The 25041-nt window shown below is 36.3% G+C and overlaps 1 protein-coding gene across 3 annotated transcripts in view; it reads left to right on the top strand.

The window, feature by feature from the left end:
* PKHD1L1 (PKHD1 like 1) overlaps positions 1–25041 on the top strand; it is a 186343-nt gene that overhangs the window by 51216 nt on the left and 110086 nt on the right. For 2 of the 3 annotated variants that reach the window (XM_070802786.1, XM_070802787.1), the window contains exons 20-31: positions 365–514; positions 2065–2189; positions 6459–6622; positions 8090–8262; positions 13005–13152; positions 13888–14042; positions 15966–16088; positions 16782–16887; positions 19910–20020; positions 21264–21428; positions 22311–22432; positions 24115–24247. In XM_070802786.1, the coding sequence (XP_070658887.1) occupies positions 365–514; positions 2065–2189; positions 6459–6622; positions 8090–8262; positions 13005–13152; positions 13888–14042; positions 15966–16088; positions 16782–16887; positions 19910–20020; positions 21264–21428; positions 22311–22432; positions 24115–24247 (1675 nt within the window). Of the gene's footprint in view, positions 1–364; positions 515–2064; positions 2190–6458; positions 6623–8089; positions 8263–13004; positions 13153–13887; positions 14043–15965; positions 16089–16781; positions 16888–19909; positions 20021–21263; positions 21429–22310; positions 22433–24114; positions 24248–25041 lie in introns of those variants that run through there. The other variant, XM_070802788.1, reaches the window with a different exon arrangement.

Genomic DNA, 25041 nt, shown 5'->3' with positions numbered 1-25041 from the left:
CCCTGAAGATTAAACAAAAAACAAGCAAATGAACAAGCAAGCAAACACCAGGCACAGAATGAACACTAAAAATCATTTGTGAAAAGAGTGAATAAATATCCTTAAGGAGTTCATAATGTAAAGGGAAATATAGGACTTAGGAAATAGTCAAATACAGGTACAAGGATTATATGATTATGGATCTAAGTGAATGATATAGAATGAGAGCATTAGACTTTCAAAGAAGAGAGAAAACATTTCAAGTTAAAGCAGTTTGGGAAACAGTGGGATCTGAGTTGGAACTTGAATGACTTAGGTGAAGAGGCTGGGGAATAAACCAGAAAAATAAATCATGTTTTCATTTGAAATATTATTATTGCTGTAGGAGCATATTAATAGAGGGCAGAAGACAGCTGAAACGGATGCTTACTGTGGTCGTTATTCCCTGAAAAACCCAGCTGTTCTTTTTGACTCAGCAGATGTTAAACAAAACAGACTACCATATGGAGACATTTTATTATTTCCTTATAATCAGGTAAGCTCAACAAAATGATATGCTAATTGAATTTGTAAAATACCTTGGTAATAAAATTTCATGAAATTTTGAGACAAGGAGAATTGCTTGTCATGTGAAATCTCATCACACTGGCCTCGCTCCATGCTTCACCTTCTGGGGGCTTGTGATTTCCTCTTCAGCTGATTCTCAAGTAAAGAAATTTGGAGTCACAGATGTAAAGAACAAACTTGTGGACACTGAGAGGAGAGGGTGGGCTGCTTTCAGAGAATAGCATTGAAACATACATTACCATATGTAAAATAGGTAGCCGGTGGGAGTTTGATGTATGACGCAGGGAACCCAAAGCTGGTGCTCTGTGACAACCTGGAGAGGATGGGGTGGGGAGGGAGGTGAGAGGAGCCTCAGGAGGGAGGGGTCACATGTATGCCTATGGCTGATTCATATAGATGTATGGCAGAGGCCACCACGATGTTTCAAAATAATCATCCTCCAACCAAAATAAATAAATACATTTAAAAAAATATGTAGTGCCACACACATGTATTCTGCTTTATCTTATAATTTTGGAAAAAATTATGTGCACATTAGTGTAAATAGTAAAACAATTAAAAATATATAATCTCCTCAATATTCCTCATTATTTAAGAAGAAACAAAAATGGATAGCCATTATAGTGATTTTGGGTATCCACTCAGGAAAAAGTGAAAGAAAATCACAGAGGAAATGTCAGTTTTAGGATAGATATTACACACATCTAAGCCAAGAGATCATAGATTTACCCTTTCTATTTTTAAAAAATTTTCCAGTTGTTACAACACATGTTCTGAACTTCTAAATTCTAGATATACCTGGCATTCTTAGGAATTATGGACAATTAAAATTAGTATTTAATGAGTTTTGTATGATAACAGGGCTTCCCAGCTGGCACTGGTGCTAAAGAAGACACCTGCTGATGCAGGAGACACAGGAGACACGGGTTTGATTCCCGGGTTAGGAATACCCCTGGAGGAGGGTGTGGCAATCCACTCCAGTGTTCTTGCCTGGAGAATCCCACAGACAGAAGAGCCTGGCAAACTATAGTCCATAGGGTCGCAGAGTTGGACATGACTGAAGCTCCTTAGCATGCATGATGGTAACATGTCCATCTGTAAATGCTCACCTGCATTCACATCCTAGTTAATCTACCTGAATGCTTCTGTCTTCTTTATGCATGTAAAGGGCTTTTAAATTCACTGAAGTGTTCAGAGTTGACCTTCCTCTTTACATAGCTTTATGACTAAAGAGAGTGAATTATTTCCTTTTCTTAAGGAAATAATATCTAAGAAAACAATAAAAGAATTAATCATTTATTATGAGGTCACATCACTCCACTTCCTCTTCTATAAAACCTTCCCAGTTCTTCTGTATCTGTGTGTCCAGAGTTAATCATTCCTTCCTCTATGTTCTGATATATTTTGTATTAAAAAAGCTCAGTAGACATTTATTGGATTGTATTGAATTAATTTGAATTTCTAAAAAAAACCTTAATGGTAAGATATTTTAATAATTTTTTTATATTTTCTATGTAGTTATGTTTAGCATACAAAGGATTCCTGGCAAATTATATTGGTCTAAAATTTCAATACCAAGACAGAAGCAAGATTACTAGAAGCACTGATACGCAATTTACATTCACGTTTGCATATGGAAACAAGTAAGTTGCACTGTGAATTTGAAAACTTTATACTATAGTGTGTAAACTATAAATATAAATTCATTTCTTGTTTGTTTGTTTTTGAGAAATCTTGTGCCCCATGGGTCCAACCACGATTTTTCTGCCTTCTATATAAGTTTCCTTACAGAAGTAGTTGTGCCAAAAATATATCTGTAGATTATGAAAATAAAAACTGTTTGTTTCATCATCCATGACCATTTAAAAGACAAAACAATGGTAAACTTTAGAATTTAAGTTATATATTATTAAATCTAATAGTGTTTCTAGTTACTGAAGGAAGGTAGAGACTGCTTTATCACAGTATTATCATTAGACTGATCACTGAAAAAAAAGTGAATGTGTGAATGGAGAAAATAAAATATTTTGATGGACATACCAAAGGGAGAAAAGAAAGCATTCGTCGCTTAGTCCTCAGTCGTGTCCAACTTTTTGCAACTCCATAGACGGTAGCACACAGTCTTAACCACTGGACCACCACGGAATTCCTGAAAAGAGGGTCTTGATGGAGGACTTTGCCGCTGGATGAAGAAACTGCTCCATTTCAGGAGCAGGCCATTTCAGGCTTCCTGCTTTCTTGATCATCTCAACGTTGTTTTCAAAATGTAGGGATCAGCTTTTATTCCATACCTTCAGAAATGTGTAAACTCCAAAACACATATAAATATATTGGACGATAAGGGGAATTTTATTTGTTAAAGATTTAAGAAAACTTTTTAGATGGATTTCCCATGAATGGGAGGGAAGGAGTGTTGTAAGGAGAAAACTAGAGTTGCCTGTTGGTGCTCCCTGAATTCCATCAGGAGAAAACAAGATGTGCCCACTGGCCTGATGACAGGAGCAGATGACAGGACCAGACAGGTGGGAGCAGACAGAGCCAGTCAGAGTTGTGGACTTGGATGCAGTATCTAATGATACACTGCACTTCTGTGCCCCAGCCCAGCTTTTTGTTGTTGTTGTTGTTATATCTTATGTATTTAGTTAAAATCATATTTAACATTCACATTATTGTGCCAATGTAAATATCTATGGTGAGCTCCTAGAATGTACCGTTATTATGTTTCCTTGTTTCCTCCCTTCTTTCCTTCCTTCCTCCCTTGTATGTATTTTTTAATTAATTTATTTTTTATTGAAGGATAATTGCTTTACAGATTAATTTGAAAGTTTTTAAGTTTTGCCAGTGCTCGTAGCTTTCTCCTTGCAGAAGTGGGATGACCTTTTGTTAAGAAAAGAAGGGAAGTTATAGTCTTTGGTTTTCAAAAAAAAAAATGTTGTATTTCACGCATAGCCTTCTGGCATCATATCCTGAGCATATAGCCCTAACGACCTTCGAGATTTTCTGCTCAGTTAGATGAAGTGGGGGCAACTGGGAACCAATTTTAGATACTGGTGTCAGAATCTCTAATCTTGAGGTAGGAAGCCATAGTTGAAATGTAGGTACCCAAGAGATGTTTGTCAAAGAGGAAATATTTAAGAAGAACCTTTCAAAGAATGGTTCAGAACACATGAAAATTCTACCACTGAATATTCCTTACATTATTAGACTAAGCATTAAAGGATACTTATTTGTGTTTTACCCAAGGAATAAAATCTAAAATCATGTTTTCATAGGGTAGGATGTAAAGAAATAAAAAAAATTTTTTATACACAAAGACAGAAAGTTCATCAGGTTCTGAAGTTTGGTAAACTTGAAGTGGACTTCGAAGGGCAGAGAGCTGAGGGAGCTCTGTGTATAAAGTGGACTGTGTTAGCACAGAACTATGGGAAGCTGCTCTCTGAGAAAGTTGCAGGACACTCTTGAGTCTTGTCTTAAGATGAGTCAAAACCAATTCCTTCCCTGCCCTAATAAAAGAAAAGTAACCTTCCTGAATTAATGCTTTAAAAAATGTCCTTTTCCTGACAATTCAGATTTCACTCTCAAATGACATTGATTAAACTGAGTATGGCTCTTATGTTTGCACTTTTGGCATGTTTTATACATTTGCTCCATCTTTGTCTGGGGCTTCCCTGGTGGCTCAGATCATAAAGAATCTGCCTGCAGTGCAAGAGCAGACCTGGCTTCAGTCTCTGGGTCGGGAAGATGCCCTGGATAAAGGAATAGCAACCCACTCCAGTATTCTTGCCTGGAGAATTCCATGGACAGAGGAGTCTGGTGGGCTACAGTCCATGGGGTCACAAAGATTCAGACACAACTGGGTGACTAACACTTTCACTTTTTCACTTCATCCTTATTTTCGACAGAAGATGAAGAAGATAGGCAGAAAAAGAGAGAGTCAGAGACAGATAGAGAGAGACAGAGTATTGAAGAAGGTGTTGGTTTCCCCTCCCATGCATAAATATATCTTTGAGGCTATTATAACAGTTTAATCCAATATATAAAATCTGACCAAAGTTAGCTCCTGGAATGAATGAAGTGACTGAGAACAATTCTGCAATTCCCTAGGGTAATTGTTGAATCTGAAGAGGCCACAGCCACTCTCTGTTAGCTGTCACACAGGAGGAAGCAATGCCAAGGATCAAGGTAGCTCTCTCCATGTTAATAGGCAAGGAGCATGGAAAGCCTGTGCACAGAAAGAACGTACCCAATGTGTCATACTCAGTTTGATTCAAATCAGGGGTAGTCTGTGAGGGATTATTGTGAAGCAAAAGTCCTTCTTGAAGGAACATCCCTCATACCCAAATTGAACTATGGAATCACAATTTTAATTTTGATCACCACCACCTATATGCATTTCATTCTTCTTATTGCAGCGGGATTTTGGAAGATTTCACAGATCTCAGTTCTTCCATGTTAGTCAAACCGTCACTGAGCACATCACTAAGTAGTCCTTCCTTTAGTCTGCAGTGTATCTGCTGTGCATTAATGTGAAGATGCATTACATTTGGTGAAATTAATGGGCTTCCTTTACCCTAAATGCCACAAGATCTTTCAACAAGAATATCATGCTTTAAAAGAGGATGGTTCTCTGGTTAAAAACTATTAATGTTACCAACGAAGGCAAAGTAAATTCTCCTGCTCCTAGCTGATATTTCTAGACCTGCTTTTATGTAGGTAAGACAGTCCATTTATAGATCAATTAGGTGTGTTAGCATTAGTTTATTTTCTGTACATTGTTAGTATCAAAAGAGGCACATTTTCTCAAATGTTGTCTCCAAAACCAGTGATATGTATAGCTGTAAATTCAGCTTCAAAATCCCAAAGATAAAATCTGGTTTTCCCTTAGAAAATGAAATTATCTATCCACAAAACACAAAGAGTACTATTTGCTTAAGTTTTGATATCGTCTGTAGTCTCCATTTGTCTTATAAAGGGTCTGGCTCAGTGGGCTATTTTTTCCTAAGTAGTTTTTAGAACTTCAGAATCATATAATTAGTCATAGAGGTCTGCTTAGAATCCCAAAGTACTTTTTTATTTTAAAGAGCACTTTAACTTAATGTAGTTCTGCATATAATTTTTTTAAATAATGCAGTCTGAGCTTTGATGCACTAGAAATGGACTCAATGATGAATTTGCAAACCATGGAGTTTCAAAATGAGCATAGAAGGTGCTCAAACAATCAGTTAATCAGTTCATTGGTAGCTGGCGCAAAGATTATTGTTAAATTGTATTTAGTTATTTGAATGGCAGTATTTATCTCTTTATTGCAAACTCCAGTTACTGAATTGCTTTTGTAATTTATGAGATTCCAATGCAGTTAATATTTAATGGAACTCTGAATCTAAATTTAGATGGTACTGTGAAACCATTTGTATGGATTAATAACTTCTGCAATGTTTGTCCCTTAGTTATAGTGGACAATGCAACTCCACTGAGCTCTTTTGGAAGTATTATCAAGTTACAGCCTTGCCTCTTACTATTCACTGAATTCACTGCTCTATCCCTGATAAATATATTTTTTTACTAAAATGATTTCTTTATTCTTATGTCTTAATTCTATATGCTTTCCATCAAGGTGCATGCTCCTTAGTTGACTTACTTGTCACTGTAGAATATTGCTTTACATTCCTATGCCTACTGCCAAGGCTACAAATAAAAGCTATCTTCGCAACATTAAATCTTTCCCTGCCAGTGTAAGTTTCTGCCTGCTATCCCTTGTTGTGACTGCTTTTCTGTGCCATTAAAGTATGCTTATAGTCTTGTGGGGAAAGAAAGACTTTTCTTCCTTAAGATTTTAATGTGTTTTATAGTGTATTGGTTTACATTAAACATTGTAACTGAACTGTACATCTAATTAAACAACCATATTTCAGCTGGACCTACACTTGTGTAGACCTTCTGGATCTTGTACAAACCAAATACACTGGGACCAGTTTTTCTCTTCAGAGGATTAGCTTGCAGAAAGCATCAGAATCACAGTCTTTCTATGTGGATATTGTATACATTGGACAGACATCTACAATGACAACATTGGATGGTACATAGTATCATTTCATATCTAAAACTTAAACCTTTTAAACCTATTTTGTACTAAAATCTTATCATAGATGTTATTTATATTCTGTAGCTTAGATAGAAATGTTTCATCTCAATAGTATTGTGGTTTAAATCATATTTTCAATGAATAGGGCCAGATGATTATTCTAAAGATGAAAGCATCCTTAATGTAAACTTTGTCAGTACAGCAGGAATTCGCTTTATAGTTCTAGATTCTATTTATAGTTAAGTACACTGTGGAAGGGCTTCTCTGGTGACTCAGTCGGTAAAGAATCTGCCTGCAATATGGGAGACCTGGGTTCGATCCCTGGGTAGGGAAGATCCCATGGAGGAGGGCATGGCAACCCCACTCCAGTATTCTTGCCTGGAGAAGCCCCATGGACAGAAAAGCCTGGTGGGCTACAGTCTGTGGGGTCGCAAAGAGTCATACATGACTGAGCGACTAACCACCACCATGCTGTGGAAAACATTCTAATTTTGCCTAGTTTGATTTTTGAGAAATGAATCACCAAGCTAGAGATCTGTTCCTGAAAGGCAACTATTGCCATTTATATCTGTCTAGTAAGAATGAGTTGAAACCTTCCATGGGCTTTATTGTGATAATTAGTAAAAATATAAATGAAAATCTTATTTCTGATAGTTTTAGTTTTTTTTTCTAGTTATGTTAATAGACTCATTTATGTGAAATGTGCTAATAAGATAATAAAAATTAAACTTCAGTCTTCAAAAAAGTGAAAGTGAAGATAGCTCAGCCATGTCCGATTCTTTGCGACTTCATGGACTATACAGTCCATGGAATTCTCCAGGCCAGAATACTGGAGTGGGTAGCCTTTCCCTTCTCCAGGGGATCTTCCCAACCCAGGGATCAAACCCAGGACTTCTGCATTGCAGACGGATTCTTTACCAGCTGAGCCACAACGAAAGCCCAGTCTTCAAAAAAAAAAAAGATCAGCCTAATTCCAAACAGTCACCTTAATAAGTGACTTTTACCATATTTCAGAGGAGTTTCGGAGTCCTTTTCTTTGGAACTATTTTAAAACTAAATGAACCCGCTCTCACTGGGCCTTTGTGATTGGTGGAGCACAGAAGACAGGTGATTTGTGCCGGGTTAAAGGCTCAGGTCATCGTGAGCACCACATTCAGGGACCTAGGCCCGAACAAAACTAAGTGGCCGGCAGAGGGCTGCATGGAGCCCAGAGCTTGGTGGCGTTTCAGTATTTTGTTTTAATTACCCAATGAGACTCATATATCAAAAGACTTCAAAGCTTTATGTTCTAGAAGTGAAAGTTTGCCAAGCCTCACAAACTACTTACCTTAAGGTCTTTCTAAAAGTTGATTTCAAACAGTTTATTCCATGACACATGGCTATCATTTGATGCTTTCTTTTTTTAGCAGCAGAAGCTATGCAATTTTATCTCCCATTATTTTGTTTATTTGTATTCTTTAGAAATGTCAAAGAGAAGACTTCCAGCATTAGCAAATAAAGGAATATTTTTAAAGGACTTTCAGGTGAATCAGACCAAAAGTAATGGATCCAGTATAACCAACCAGTATTCTGTCACCATGACATCATATAATTGCAGTTATAATATACCCATGATGGCTGTAAGCTTTGGGAAGGTAAGCTTAGAATTTTACAAGTAAATATCTTCAACTTAACATTAGATTTGACCCAGTAAACCTAAAACATTATTACGAATAGATGACACAGAATAGATACCTTTTAATAAGACAAGACAGTTATTCTAAGGATTAAATGAAGATTTAGAGGCTTGAAATTGAGCATAAATTTTCACATTGACCATGATAATTCACTTTAAACATTAAAAATTTTTTAAAGAAATGTATCTATGGGGAAAAAAGCGGGAGGAAATAACCTTAAGAATCAGCTAACCAGATTTAAGTTTTAAATCAGCTAGCCAGAGTTTTCTCTGGTGATGTAGAAGAAAAAGCTGTGGGCTCTCCCAATAAAGATCTTTGAACATAGATTATTGGAAGAAAATTTCTGCATTAGGTTGTTAAATTGTTTCTGTTATAAACACTGTTTATTATTTGTATAAAAATTGATACAAGGGGAAAGAGATGGTTTTCCATAATTCCAAAAGGATCTAAAGAGTTCTTTTATACTCTTTGAGTATGAGATCTGTGTTAAATGTTACAGATATGAGAATTAATTTTACATTTAATTTTTATAACATCTACAATTAGTTATATAACTTCCCACAGCAAACCAGAACCAAGTATACGGCATTCAAAATTCAAGGTTCAATAATAATTAAATATTATCATTTGAGCCTCACAAAGAACTTTCTGTTAAGTTTTATGATTTAAAAGACTAAAACACTATAAGTGTTCCACAAAAACTGCTTTTAGCCCTTCCAGACCCAGTGTTTTAGTCTTGGTATCTCTAAGATAAACATCGTATGTTTTTCAGTCTGTGAGCTGACACAATGTGTCATATGTGTATATGCGCATACTTAAATGTCCACATGAATGAATTGTTTTAAAAACTAACTTTGAGATCATTGTAGACTCATGTGCAGTTGTAAGAATTAATACAGGAATATTCCCATACCTTTCACCATTATCCCCCAAGGATAGCATCTATAAGCATAACATAATAGCACAACAGGAAAATTGACTTTGATACAGTTTACCAACCTTACTTGGATGTTATCAGCTCTACATGCTTTCATTTGTGTGTGGTGTGTGTGTGTATGATTCTTACACACAGCTTTTTATTGCATGTATAGATTCAGCTGACCACCACAGAACAGTTCCATCCTGAGAATCCCTATGGATACACTTTCATATAGCCACACCACCTACCTCCCTTTGCCACTGTCATATCTGGCAACCACTAATTATCTCTGTAATTGTGGCATTTACAATGTTACATAAATGGAATTAGACTTTATATAATCATGCTAGCATTAAGTCTTTTGATATGGACTTTTTTCACTCTGAGTAATTCCCTCGAGATCTCTCCAAATTGTTGTATATATTAATAGTTTGTTCATTTTGATTGCTGAATAGTGTTTAATGGTATGGATGCACCATAAGTCTATTTAACCACTTAATTCTTGAAGGACATTTGAGTTGTTTCTAGGTTTTTGCTGCTTGAATAAAGTTACTATGAACATTCATATGTGGGTTTCCATGTGACATAAGTTTTCATTTTCTGAGTTAATTGCCCAACAGTGTAATTATGGGGTCATGTGACAAACACATGTACAGCTTTATAAGAAACTACCATACTCTTTTACAAATGGCTACACCATTTTACCTTCCCTCATACAGCAATGTATGAGTGATCCATTGTCTGCACAAATATGCCAGCATCTAGCATTATCACTATTTTTTGTTCCAGCCATTCTGACGTGGTATATACTGTTAGCTCATTTTGGTCTTAATTTGCATTCCCTGATGGCTAATGTCAAACACCATATATGTCCTTTTGTGATATCTGTTCATGCCTTTTGCCCATTTTTTAATTGGACTATCTTCCTATTGTTGAACTTTTAAAGTCTTTCTGTATCCTAGATATAAGTCCTTTGTCAGGTGTGTGCTTTGAAAATATTTTGTCCCAGTCTGTACCTTGCCTTTTCATGATCTTCATGAGGTCTTTCACAGAGCAACAATCTTAATTTGACGAGTCTCAGTTTATCAAGTATTTTCTTCTATGAATGGTGCTTTTGGTTTCAAGTCTAAGAACTCTACTTTTAGCCCTAAGTCCTAAATATTCTTCTTTGCTTCCCCTGAAAGTTATATAGTTATGCATTTTACATTTAAGGCCACGATCCATTCTGAGTTAACTTTTGTATGAGATACGAAGTTCTAGGTCCAGGTTCACTTGTTTGCTTATCCCTATGGTTGCTCTAGTACCATTTATTGAAAAAACTATCCTTTCTCCATTTGAATTACTTTCGTATCTTTATAAAAAAAAATCAGTTGGGCATATTTGTGTGGATATGTTTCTGGATTCCACTCCAGTATTCTGGCCTGGAGAATTCTGTGGACTGTATAGTCTGTGGGATCACAAAGAGTCAGACATGACTGTGTGACCTTCAGGTTCACTTCTCTCTATTCTGTCCCATTGTTCTGTGTGTCATTCTTTCCACCAATAAATACCACACCCTCTTGATCACCGTAGCTATGTAGTGAGCCCTAACATTGGGTAGAGTGATTCTTCTGACCTCACTCTTCCTGTGAAAAATTGTTTTAGCTATTCTAGGTCCTGTGTCTTTCCATATAAAATTTGAAATAAGCTTGTTAATACCTACAAAAATCTTGCTGATATTTTGATAAGAATTGCATTAAATCAATATATTCTTTTGGAAGGAATTGATGCCTTTACCATATTGAGTCTTCCAATCTATGAACGCAATTTGTCTCTCCATATATTTGATCTTCTTTGCTTTTTTCCCCAACATTTTTAACTTTTTGATTACATTTACCAGCATTTTGTAATTTCAGGTCAGATTCAGTACATGTTTTGTTACATTTATATGTAAGTGTTTCCTTTTCTTTGAGGTCGTTGTCATGGATCTTATGTTAAGTTCAGTTTCTCCATGCTTGTTATTTTCACATAAAAATATGATTGGTTTTTGTGTGTTGCTCTTGTATCCTGTAACCTTGCCAAAGTCCATGACTTTTTACAAAGTAAAGGCACTCATGTAATCACTTCAAGATAAAGAAAATCATTAGACCCCCGAGAACCTTCTTTGTGCCTTTTCCTTGTCATTGGATTATTTGCCCACAGCCCTAGATAACTACTATTTTAACTTTACCAACATTAGTTAGTTTTGCTTTTTTAACTCATCATATCAATAATAATACACTATGTACTCTTTTGTTTGTTATTATGACATTCATGTTGTTGCATACAGCTAGCTGAAGTTTGTTCTTTTTCACCGTACAGTATTCCATGGTGTTCAGTTCAGTTCAGTTCAGTTCAGTCGCTCAGTAGTGTCCGACTCTTTGCGACCCCATGAATTGCAGCATGCCCGGGCCTCCCTGTCCATCACCAACTCCCGGAGTTCACTCAAACTCATGTCCATCGAGTCAGTGATGCCATCCAGCCATCTCATCTCTGTCGTCCCCTTTTCCTCCTGCCCCTAGTCCCTCCCAGCATCAGAGTCTTTTCCAGTGAGTCAACTCTTTGCATGTGGTGGCCAAAGTACTGGAGTTTCAGCTTTAGCATCATTCCCTCCAAAGAAATCCCAGGGCTGATCTCCTTAAGAATGGACTGGTTGGATCTCCTTGCAGTCCAAGGGACTCTCAAGAGTCTTCTCCAACACCACAGTTCTAAAGCATCAATTCTTCAGCGCTCAGCTTTCTTCACAGTCCAACTCTCACATCCATACATGACCACTGGAAAAACCAGAGCCTTGACTAGACGGACCTTTGTTGGCAAAGTAATGTCTCTGCTTTTGAATATGCTATCTAGGTTGGTCATAACTTTCCTTCCAAGGAGTAAGCGTCTTTTAATTTCATGGCTGCAGTCACCATCTGCAGTGATTTTGGAGCCCAGAAAAATAAAGTCTGACACTGTTTCCACTGTTTCCCCATCTATTTCCCATAAAGTGATGGGACCAGATGCCATGGTGTTAACATACAACAATTTATCTATTCCGTTGATGGGCTTTTGCACTATTTCCAGTTTGGGATTATTATAAATAAAGCTGCTCTGAACATTCTTGCACATGTCTTTTGGGACTTATATTTGCTCATTTGTGTGGGCAATAGGACTTATAACTTTAAATTCCACAAGATTAACAAGGATCAGCAGCCGGAGAATATCATCTTCACTATTAGAGTTACAATCTATGAATGTTTATCGCACACATTGCTTCTGTCACTTGGCACTTAATATTAGACAGGTATTTCCTGAGTCTGGATTAGGCACTGTATTGATCATATATTTCTTTATATCATTAGTTAAGTTTTCAAGTTTTTGTATGTTATTTTTCTAAAAAGGTTTTTAATTTTTTAATAGCCAAGACCATGTTTCGTACTTCTTTGCCTCACCACCCAATGTGATTAGCATTGTACCTTGAACAGAATGCCTGCTCAGTAAATATTTGTTCCTTGAATGATGGCGGGCACTCTCTGAATTAATGAGGTATTACTGTGGTTCCAGCTGATTGCCGCGCAGATGACTGCGTTGACTTGAGCCTCATTAGCGCAGCCACGTTGGTACGGCCTGTGTTGATTTATGTGACTCTCCTTAATGTTCTGAGGAGTCCTGAATACCTGAGGCTCATTTATGTCATGTCACAGGATTGTACCCTGGTGAAATAGAAATCGTGTTCACCATTGTTATATTTAACCATTTTATCAATATTTATTTTGGAAATTAGAGAATCACAAATGAGACAGAGAATGAGTCTGTTTATAGAGGAAATAACTGGCCCGGGGAGTCAAAGATTCGTATTCAAAGAATTCAAGCAGCATCTCCACCTCTCAGGGGCAGCTTTGACATTCACGCGTATGGACATGTTCTCACAGGTACATGAAAAAGTCTGTAACTTTGGTCTGTGTATCAGTTGAACTGTACTGATCTAGATAACCATCATAAACATTTCAGTGTATTTCCTTTTAATATTATTTCTTTATGTAATTTATAGAGTTGAAATCTTCATTAATGTAAAGCTAGATTATTGAGAACAAATGACATTTTCATGTTTTCTTCATCACCTCACCAGATACCCTAGGTTAAATTCCCAAAAGTTTGTTTCTCTTTTATGTCCATAGCTTTTTGGTTACCTGTGAAATTGTTTTTAAGTATTTGAGCCAAGGATCAATGTCTGAGGTACATTACTCATGTAATTTTTGTTTCTAAGAAATATGTAAATTTGTTGCATAAGCAATATAGAAATTTCATTTTTTTTTCCGTATTAGAGGAGAACAGTTGGTTTACAAGTAATAAACTACATCTCATGTATGTTAAAGGTGACCATGGGCCTTCCCCAACGGCTCAGCGGTAAAGAATCTGCCTACAGTGCAGGAGTCGTAAGGGATGTGGGTTCAATCCCTGAGTGGGGAAGATCCCCTGGAGGAGGGCATGGCAACCCACTCCAGTATTCTTGCCTGGAGAATCCCATGGACAGAGCGGCCTGGTGGGCTACAGTCTGTAGGGTCGCAGAGAGTCAGGCACGACTGAAGCAGCTTAGCATGTACAAGAGTGACCACGGTTTTGTGAATTTTTGATTCCCACTGTTTGCCGTCCTTCTGCAAGTGCAGGTATCCCCGCTGCCGTGTCCGCCGCAGATTTGCAGTTTGCTCTCCAGAGTCTTGAAGAAGTGGGACAAGTCTCGGTGACCCGAGAGGGAAGCTGTGCTGGATATTCATGGCGTGTCAAGTGGAGAAGTACATGTGGAAAGCAGCCTCTCCTGCAGGTTCCCTCACATCACCTGGGTTTTGTTTTCTTCTATGTGTTCTTTGCTTATTTGCACCCTGCCTCATGCCAAGGAGACCTGGAGACTGTGTGTATTTTAAAAATGCAAATGATAGACTAAACATTCAAGGAATTCCTTTCCATTCTTTTCCATAAAAGAAAATTGAGGGAAAGAAGATTATTCAAAATGAAGTTGACCAGGTATTCTCTTTTGTGGAGAACAGCTGTTGGTGCTTTATGCCTGACATCCTATGGGGGAAGTTCAGGAATATATGGATTAGAAGACCCTTGATAGGGGCAGGAAGAGCAGAGGCAGGGCCAGTCTCAGAACTAAATCTGCATAAACTGTGAGGGAAGGCATTGTGTAAGGGGGAGGGTATACTGGGGATATACTGTATGGGGGGCCAAGCGTAATCTGCCTTGCTGTCTATAATTCTGTCTGTTTGCTAGAGCTGTATTCTGGGTCCTTGGATAGTTTTCTGGTTCCAAAGATGACCTTTTCAAGTTCATAACAGAGCCACACTTTTAAGCGCTTATCTAATGACTTTCGCTTAGAGTGTGGTTGGGAGTACAGGAGGGAAGTCACATTTAGAATATGTGAAGGTGAAGGGTCTGGAAGAGACTTTGGGCTCAGATGGTAAACATCAAAAGTGTGCTTTCTAGTGATGATGAGAGTGTGAGAGGCACTCTTATCCTCATGTACTATTGGTGAGACAGTAAAACTGGTAAGGCCATTTGGGAGGATAATTTAGTTGCATCTGAATACATAAACCTTATGATTCAGCCATTTCAGATCTATAACTCCATTCTACTGAAATAATAATACAAATAGGAAATGAGATAGGCACAGAGTTAGTCAATGCAGCATTATTTGTAATAGTAAAAGAAAAAAACCCCTAGAAACCTAAATCCCCATCAATAGAAAAATAGTTGTTAAAATGACACAAATAGCATGAACACCAAGCAGCCATGTATAGACCCACATATGTTCACCTGGAAAGATGTCCTTGACAAAAGGTGGAAAAAAATACAAAACTGCTTTGGGAAAATAACAGAGGAGACTCAAAGAAGTATATAAACATAGAATATAATATGCCATAGACTGTATGGATGTCATACAGAGGTGGGCCTTATTTTAAGAAAGCACATATCCTGAAACTAGACATGTTCCTGAAATTAGAAAATTCTGTAACTGAGACATCTCTAATGACCGATGTCCCCTTGGTACCTCTGCGGGTGTCTGCGCACTCTTCCCTTCGTTCTTCCCTGACCGGCCTCCTCTGCTTGTTCATCATTTCTGCTCCTGGTCACTTTGGCTCCCACAGACCCAGCATGAAGACTCCTGTCTCTTTTCTGGCCTCTGTATGCATCGGAAGGCTACCGTGTTAACAGTGAGCTTTGGAATGACCAAAGTATGCATATTGATCCGACTTGGTTTCATTTTTACCATTGGCAGAAAATATAACTTCATCAGTAGATGAAAAACCAGGGATAGTCAGAGGCCAAAACTGCTAAAGGGGAAACATTGACTTTTGGGTGGAAAGAAGATGACTTTTTTTCAATTATTTAAGAATCATTAATCAAAATGGTCATTTTCAGAAAAAGCATAGAATATTTTGACAAAAATTAATAAATTTGTGTTTCTCAGACATATTTTATTCTAAATATTCAAGTTAATTTTAGTCATTTAATTCAAGTTGTGACTGCTGCAATATCTAGTAATGCTATGATGTTACCAGTTTTTTCTTCAGTAGATTTATGATCATTTTTGAAGAGGCTTCTTTTTCAAAAATGTGACCAAATGGTTTTGAAATTTTTAATCTTCTGGCATTTCACTTTTAACCATGCTTAAATTTAAAAAGAAAAACTGGTGTGGTCATATTTATCATAACATTGCTAGTAAAATAGTCTTATCTAAAAATAGATCAACGATTCCAACATTTTTGGAGAAAATGCTAACATGACAGTAACAAAGATAAAGGAAGGTGGCTTATTCAGACAGCGTATACTGGGAGACCTACTTCGTACACCCAGCAAACAGCCACAGGTATTATTAAAAGTTTCTTCATAATTTTAAACATATAACTATTTTGTAATAAATTTAAGACCCAGTAAAATTGAAGAGGTGACATCCTTATTTTCATGTGACTTTTTGTTAACAGAGGATCAATTCAATAATATTATTTCATGACTTTTGGGAAAATTATTAATATCTTCTTTATGATAAAAATGGATTTTAAGCTCTGCTGTTGGTATTTGAAAATATATCCTTTCATTTAATCTTTGTCGTGTCTCTGTAAAGCGATTATTAACCTTACCACTTCCTGAGAGAGAGGGAGTTAAAGAGTAAGGAGTTAGATGACTTTCTCAAGAGCAACCTTTGTTTTTATCCATAGCACTACTTACCCCCAGGGCATAATGTTCATTTATTTTTTTGGATAAGTTTATAGCCTTATGCAAATCTCTGCCCTACCTCTACTAGAATGTAAGTTGAGTGACAACAGGAATGTCATCTGTTTTGTTAAATGTACTCGTCCATTTACAGCTGTGCCTGATACAATGGACACATTTGTAGAATGAGTCAATGAAGTGTCAAAGCAGAAAAAGTATGAGTAGAATAGACTAATTTTTGGAAACCAGCAAACTAGCAAACAAGCAAAATTCTATTACTTTTCTAAATCCTACATATATTCTGTTTAACCATGCTACCTCTGTTATCTCTGTGTTTGTTTATTTGTAGGTTGAAGTCTTTGTCAATGAAATTCCAGCTAAATGTTCAGGCAACTGTGGGTTTACATGGGAACCCACAACTACTCCTCAAATCCGGGCCATAAACCCTTCCCAAGGTAATCTCTTGCTTTCGAATTTGGAGTGTAGGGTGGAAGACAATTAGCAAAAATGTAAACTCTGATAGTGGTTTTTAATTTCTAAATAAGGTAAGCAGACAGTTCTACATAGTGAAAAAAATGTATCAAATCAGAAAGCTATGGAAAGATCATTAATTTTCTTTGGGAAAAATATCAGTGTTTACATTGGACTCACTAGTATTCTACTTTTCCCATTTCACCAAGTTAAAATCAATACCTAAGATTTCTGATATTGAGGCAGTTTTGTTGAACTCTACCACCTAGGGTTTTAACTGGAATCTTTCATCATATGAGACCACTTCTCCTAGGAGATATAATACTAAAAGGTCAGTAACAGGACAGCTGCTGTTTAGTAAAAGAAAATAATTAGGCCCCAGGTTTGAGGATAAGAGAAAAATTATTGTCAAGAACTCAGTCTAGAGGGACGCATCATGAAACACTTTCATGGTATGTGATTGCTTTTAAAAAGTATTACACTTTATGTCTGAACTTCAAGGGTTGAATGACTAAGATTGTAATGACTAAGAATTACTAAGGATTGTAAGGGATGGCTTTTTTTCAGACAGAAAGATAAGCTCAGATACTGTAATCACTTATTTAGTATTAATGGCTAGTAGGAAAACTCACCCTTTCAGCAAGCAAAAAAACACCCATTGAAATCTTTAAAATATCACATTATGTTGAAAGAATATATTCTGAAGAATATATAGTATTTTATCATAGTATTATAATTGTAATACTGTTCATAACTTTCTAATGTAATTATTATACTAATACCTTTTTATAGTATTATATATAAATTCATGTTATCCCAAAGTTAGTATCACTACTGTAAAACCTTCAGAACTCTCAAGAATAAAGATTTCATGAACTTTAATTTGGTTTTAGTCCTTTGATATTCTTGTTTTTGAATCCATCCTTGTATTTTGTAATGGATTTCCACTTTTAAATTCCACTTTGGTATTCTTGTTTTTGAATACATCTTTGTACTTTGTAATGGACTTCCACTTTTAGGGCTTCCCTGGTGGCTCAGAGGTTAAAGCGTCTGCCCGCAATGCGGGAGACCTGGGTTCTATCCTTGGGTTGGGAAGATCCCCTGGAGAAGGAAATGGCAACCCACTCCAGTATTCTTGCCTGGAGAATCCCATGGACAGAGGAGTCTGGTGGGCTACAGTCCACGGGGTCACAAAGAGTTGGACACGACTGAGCGACTTCACTTTCACTTTCCACTTTTAATTCTTGAAAATAATATTTCTTACTCAGTTAACGTGAAGTACCTTTTGCCACACTTTAAATGTAAAAGTAATAAAAAAAAAAGTAAGTATAATAATGCTATTAAAAACACCCATTTTCTCCTCAATGAAAATTTAACAGCTGTTAACACTTGTCATATATATTTCTAACCATCAGAAAGGAAATATTATAGGAGCAGTTATAGTTGTCTCTAAGCACTGTGCTCAGTGCAAGTGCCCTACCACCTTCCCCAGAGGCAAGCACAATAATTAATTTTGTCTGTATTCATCCATGCCATTTTAATTACCCTTTGTGTATAACACAGACATGGTAATTTTTCCAGTTTTTTAAGTTTATGAGCTATTTCGTTGTATATATCACTTCCACCTTACTTTTGTCATTCAGCATTTGTTTTGAGAAATATATGGTTTTATGTATATGTAATTAATCAGTTTAAAATACTTCATAGATAAACCAGTTTATTTGTTCCTCTATTGATGGACATTGAGACTGTTTACAAGTGTTTTTGTTTTTGCCCATGACTGTATTGAACTTTCTTATGCAAATCTGCTGTAACATACATGCTAGAATTTCTTCAGGATTTGCATCCTACATATGGATTACTAGGCATATGTGTATTCACTTCATTAGATGACCAAATTGCTCCCCTAACTGACTGTACCTCCAGTGGGTATGAGAGCATCATATTATCCACACCCTTAGCAACAGTTAATAACATGAGTTTTCTAATTTTGGTCAATTTGATGAGTGTAAGAAGTTATCTCATCATTGTTTTTATGTTGTCTATTCCCTAGTTAGTAATGCACAGGAACATCTTCAATGTTTCTTGGACATTTAGATTATTTCTTCTTCTGCAAATTGCTTGTTAACATCTTTTATCCATTTACCAGATTGTCTTTTTTCTATCAACTTGCACTGTGTATTATATATTATGTTTGTCAATTCTTTGCACATGTCTTTTCCTAGTGTATCACTTACAATTTGTTTTAGTATCTTGTTCGTGGAAACATTTAATCTGTGTATGTTTTCCTTTATGGGTAACCATGGCTTTTTGTGTCTTACCAAATCCATCTCTACATAAAAGTCTTTAAGATATTTAACTATGTATTTTTCTAAAATGTTGAAGTTTTGATTTTTCATTCTTAGCTATTTAAATCCATGTTAAATCTATGTTGTGTGTGATGTTATATAGTTAGGGTGACCATTTCATTAATCGATCAAACCTGGATACCTTAAGAGTCAATGGAGAACATTCAGTATAAGATCCTGGGCCAGAGAGTATAAGCCTGGAATAGCCCAGGCACTTCAGGATTGGTGTCACTCCAGCTTAAGTAATCATATCCTGTTTCAAATGGAAAGTGTCCACTACATTACTTGCACAGTTTATTCTTTTTTCATGAGTTTGTGATGGCAGTTCTGTCACAGTCTAAGTTACCATATGGAGATGTCTGTTTAATTTCTTTGTCATAAGAATAATTTTCCTTTACTTACCTCATTCCATTCCTCAGATAATTCTTGCCACTAATCTCTATCAACACACAAATTCCAAACACGAAGCAATGTGCAGTAATAAAATGGGAAAAAAAATACCATTGCTAAATAAATGTCTTTTTTCTCTGCTTGCTTAAAGGCTTATTATTTATATATTTTAGAAGGTAGAGTCATTTTCCTCTAAAATGTCTGATTTTAAGCAACAGATTCTATGTTTTGTCATTTTAATATTGTCATTTATATTTATCATTTTCAGGGTCCTATGAAGAAAGCACAATTCTAACCATCTCGGGTTCAGGATTTTCTCCTAGTTCATCTGTCTCAGTCTCAGTTGGGCCAGCAGGTTGCTCTCTTCTTTCTCTGAGTGGTAGGTTCTTTTAAAATGACTATTTTTGAGTCTAATTGTTTTTCTATAAGAGAAAATAGAATCAAAGAGCGGTGTTACGATAATAATTTGCCTATAGAGTTCCTTTGTGGTCATGAAATTGGGAAACTCCTCTAGATAAATACCTTATCTTTTTAATCTTTAGTTATAACCACAGACTAATTCTTGTTCTGTTGTGTAGTACCTCTATCCATAACAGATGATTTTTGTTCTTTTTCCCCTCAAATCTTTCCTTCTTTGCTATGTCTCTGGAACACAAAAACACATAGATTGCTGCTCTGATATTCCGCAATCCCCTCTGCTCATGCTTTGAAAATGTCACATTAGTCATAGCAAGAGGCCATAGCCATCTTCCTGGACTTATAGTCCAAAAGAACCTCTACCCATTAATATAAAAGTTAAATATCATTGATACTTTCTATTCATGGAAATGAGGAGCATAACTATTTATTTACCTAAAAATTCTCTTTCATAATCCTAGTTATTTTCCCTAATTTTAGTAAGTTTAGATTATATAAGTAAATTCATCTTCTGTATCATTTACGTCTTTTTTTTTTTGTACCACATGGCACAGGGGATCTTAGTTCTCTGACTAGGTATCGAACCTGTGCCTCCTGCCTTAGAAGCACAGAGTCTTAACCACTGGAACACCAGGGAAATTCCTTATTTAAATTGTTTTAAATTTGCATCTTCTATGGATTCTTGAGATCTAATATCCAATATTATTATATGGTATATAATAATAACAATGATGGTGATGACATGCACTGTACTATAAATATACATATACTGTTCTAAATGAAGAATTGGTTTTTTAACTTAGTTTTTAATCACTTTTCTTGTTGAAACCTAGTATTTTACTCAGTTTGTGACATAAACAATGTATTGGACCAAAATCTTTAAATTATTGATATAAATTACCTTATATATTAGGATTTAAAATTGTTATTATAGTAACTTTTTTTGCCACAGTAGTACTCAGGAGCAAATTGTTTACTCTGACCTCATTATTATTTTACCTTACTATTTTTCTGGGAGGGTCTGATCCATAGCATTAGGTAGATTGTAAAGGTTTTCCTCCTATTAATACATGAGTAATTTTCCTTAGATATGTTTCTTTGGAATATAAAAATGAAGGCCACTTTTATATTTGCAAACATAAATTTTCAGTAATTTTTTACAACAAAAACATTTCTTGACCATTTTCTTCTTCTTTTATCACAAGAAAATGAGATCAAATGCCAGATTCTGAACGGAAGTGCTGGACGTTTCCCAGTTGCTGTGTCCATCGCTGGTACTGGACTAGCACAGAATGCAGAGGAGAAGGGATTCCACTTCATTTATCAGAGTCAGATCTCACACATCTGGCCTGCTTCTGGAAGCCTCGCAGGTAACAGTTAATTGTTCCAAACAATTAGAACTATTTCTAGAACAGGGTGAAGGGAGAGGACTCCAAACCTTCCTCGTACAGAACAAAGGAGACACCTCCTTCGGAAGGCACGGTGATTCCCTGGATGACTAATTCTTTTGTTTCTTATGAAGCACAAGTCAGGGTGACTGCTTCTACTACGTCTTAGGTTATTGAATTAATATCATCAATTATTACATGTTTCTATAACAAGCTCATTAATTATGTCAAGATAAGATTTATTAGTTATTATTCTGCTTACCAACTGCTCCATTTGTAATCACAGTCTCAGTGGAGCTACTTGACCCAGAAAAAGTTCCAGGAATAAATCGGGGAAAGGGAGGCTGATGCAGAAGATGAAAGAAAATAACGCATTTTTCCAGTCTTGCTTTATTTCTTTTGCGTTTTGTTTGCTTGTTTGTTTGATCATGCTTAGTTTTGGATTTTGTGCTTTGGTCTTGATTTTTTGGGTGTGTTCTGTGTTTATATTTTAAGTTATTTTTATTTTGTTGGGGTTTTTAATTTACTTAAAAGTAATTCACTCTCATTTCCCACTAGTTGAATAAATACAAATAGCATAGGATGAAGAAGACACTATGGAAAATAGCAGTTGCTGCTAGTAATGTCCAGAAGCAAATGTTAGTTGCAAATCTGTGTTATTTCATTCAGTCACCTAGCCCAGCCCCTTTACAATTCCAAACTCTGGAGCTCAGGCTATGTGGTCCCTGATCTACTTGCCAACCCATCTCTTGGATGATTAGACAATTCTTGAATGATGAGTTAGATTACGCCAAAGGGTCTTTTTGTTATTGTTAATCTATTGTGTTTTTGTTGTTACTTGATTTTGTGTTTTTACTAATGAAGGTGGTACTCTTCTGACTGTATCTGGATTTGGCTTTCATGAATATTCAAAGGTATTAGTCGGAAATGAAACCTGCAATGTAATTGAAGGGGATTTGAATAAAATAACCTGCAGAACACCCAAAGTAAGGCATCCAGTTTTGGTTATTTTTTTCTAACTCTGAAATTGTGCGAATTACGGAGCATCTCAGTAGAGGGTGAAACAAATGCCTTATTTACCTAATGAGTGCAGAGGTTCATTATGCTCTTTAACAATTCTTCAACATTTTTCTGCCAAGATCCAAATACAAAATATTATCTCCACAATCTTAACATCATTGAGGAAGAGAGGCACATACACTAATGTTAAATAGTGTGTTTCATGTGAAATAATAGAAGTAAACACACAAGTGAAGGTAAAATACAGTGGGGAGAGGATGTCAGGAAGAGTTTCATGAGCAGGTTCGTGTCTTGTCAGAAGTGGAAGGATGATGAATGGGAGTTGACCAGGAAAATCCAAGGATGAAAAAATATACCAGTAATAAATAGTATAAAAAATTCAGGGAAGCAACTCTAGACATTTTGGGTTTTTTAAAGGAATATATAAATACATTAAATGTGTTAAAGTTTCAGTTTGTTGAGAAAACACACAAAATGTGAGTTTTCCCATGGAATTTTACATTTTAGGACCACTCATTGTTCCTCTATTTTTAAAAATAGTGTTTAAATTTAAACCAAAACTGTTTTACTTACTGTGTGCAGAAGGATGATGAATTAAGACACTAATATCTAAGGCTATAGGCAATCAAGTGTATATATTACTATGTAGTTGATATGAGAAGTGAAGTTTGCTTAGTTGTGTCCGACGCTTTGTGACCCCATGAACTGTAGCCTGCCAGGCTCCTTTGTCCATAGAATTCTCCAGGCCAGAATATTGGAGTGGGTAGCCATTCCCTTCTCCAGGGGATCTTCAAAACCCAGGGATCGAACCCAGGTCTCCCACATTGCAAGCAGATTCTTTACCATCTGAGCCACCAGGGAAGCCCAAGAATACTGGAGTGGATAGCCTATCCCTTCTCCAGGGGATCTTCCCGACCTAAGAGTCAAACAGGGATCTCTTTCATTGCAGATCTCTTTCATTTCTTTACCAGCTGAACTACCAGGGAAGCCCCGAATTTGAGCATGCATTGGACTGAATGATGGAGATAAGAATTTGGGGGATATAGCAAATTAAAACTTCATTTAAATTATGTCATTCAGTTAAACACTGAGTGGGCACTAAGTAAATACTAGATGCTGGGAAAACTGTTTTTCCTAATTGGGAATTGTGTGCTGTATTGGTGAAAGCATCTATTTTTCTTAGGTTTCAGTCTTGGATTCTGGAACCATGTCAACAAAAGATATAATAATGTCTTTTGTCCATGAAGAGGAATAAATATTTCATTCAAGCCTATTTTAAGAGCAAAAGACTCAAAACTTTTAGTATCATATGCTTTATTAATTAGAGAATCACTTGTCCAAAACATTGAAGAACCCTGGGGAATCCAGTAATGTAGATGTGTTTGAATTGATCATAAGCACCCACAAAACCACTATATCATATACCTTTATCTAAGAATTTAAACATATAACCTACATTTGATACAATAACTTTCCTCCTTTGACATCACAACTTTCAGAGTATCTGGTAATTACTCTGATTCATGACTTTGGGGAAAAAAATCTTTAAAGGTTTATTTTGAGAGATTCTTTTTGCTTTTAGCCATGGAATTTCTGTATCTTAACATTTAGTATTTTCTAATTGTTTTATTTTTCCCTCTTGTTTCAGAGAATTGAGGGTACAGTTGATATTTCAGTTATTACCAGTGGAGTTCAAGCCACAGCAAAAAATGCTTATAGTTATAGTTGTTTACAGACTCCAGTTATAACCGATTTTAGTCCAAAAGTACGGATAATATTGGGTAAGGAATTCTTCAACAAAATTAGTCTTTTGATATATATATGTGTGTATCCAGTGCATTGGACAATATATGTATTTGTCTGATGCAATGAACATGAACTTGGGCAAACTTCGGGAGATGGTGAGTGACAGAGGCCTGGCGTGCTGCAGTCTATGCGATCACAAATAGTTGGACATGACTGGGCGACTGAACAGAACAGAACAGAATACATATATAATAATATATGTATGTGTGCCATTTCTGGACAGGCTTTGAAGCAGTTTCTCCTGCAGTTATGTTTCTTGAAGCAAAACCTGTCACAGGTTTTCTTTTTTAACCATGAACTGGTCTGTTTATTTAGAACATATGCAATAAGAAAAATTTAAATTAAAAAAAATTCTTTGCCATTTTCTTTTCCCTGTTAAATAATTGAACATGAATTTTATCTCCCTCTGGCAGCTATCAATTATTTCACTGATTTTCTTTTACTTCTGAAAGTGTTCAGATCAGTTCAGTTCAGTCACTCTGTCTTGTCTGACTCTTTGCCACCCCATGAATCACAGCACACCAGGCCTCCCTGTCCATCACCAACTCCCGGAGTTCACTCAAACTCATGTCCATCAAGTCGGTGATGCCATCCAGCCATCTCATCCTCTGTAGTTTCCTTCTCCTCCTGCCCCCAATCCCTCCCAGCATCAGAGTCTTTTCCAATGAGTCAACTCTTCGTATGAGGTGGCCAAAGTATTGGAGTTTCAGCTTCAACATCAGTCCTTCCAATAAACACCCAGGACTGATCTCCTTTAGAATGGACTGGT

The sequence above is a fragment of the Bos indicus genome, chromosome 14 (genome assembly GCF_029378745.1).
Source record: "Bos indicus isolate NIAB-ARS_2022 breed Sahiwal x Tharparkar chromosome 14, NIAB-ARS_B.indTharparkar_mat_pri_1.0, whole genome shotgun sequence".
Lineage (NCBI taxonomy): Eukaryota > Metazoa > Chordata > Mammalia > Artiodactyla > Bovidae > Bos > Bos indicus.
Note: the sequence above shows the minus strand (reverse complement) of the source record. Positions and strands in the feature narration are given on the sequence as shown.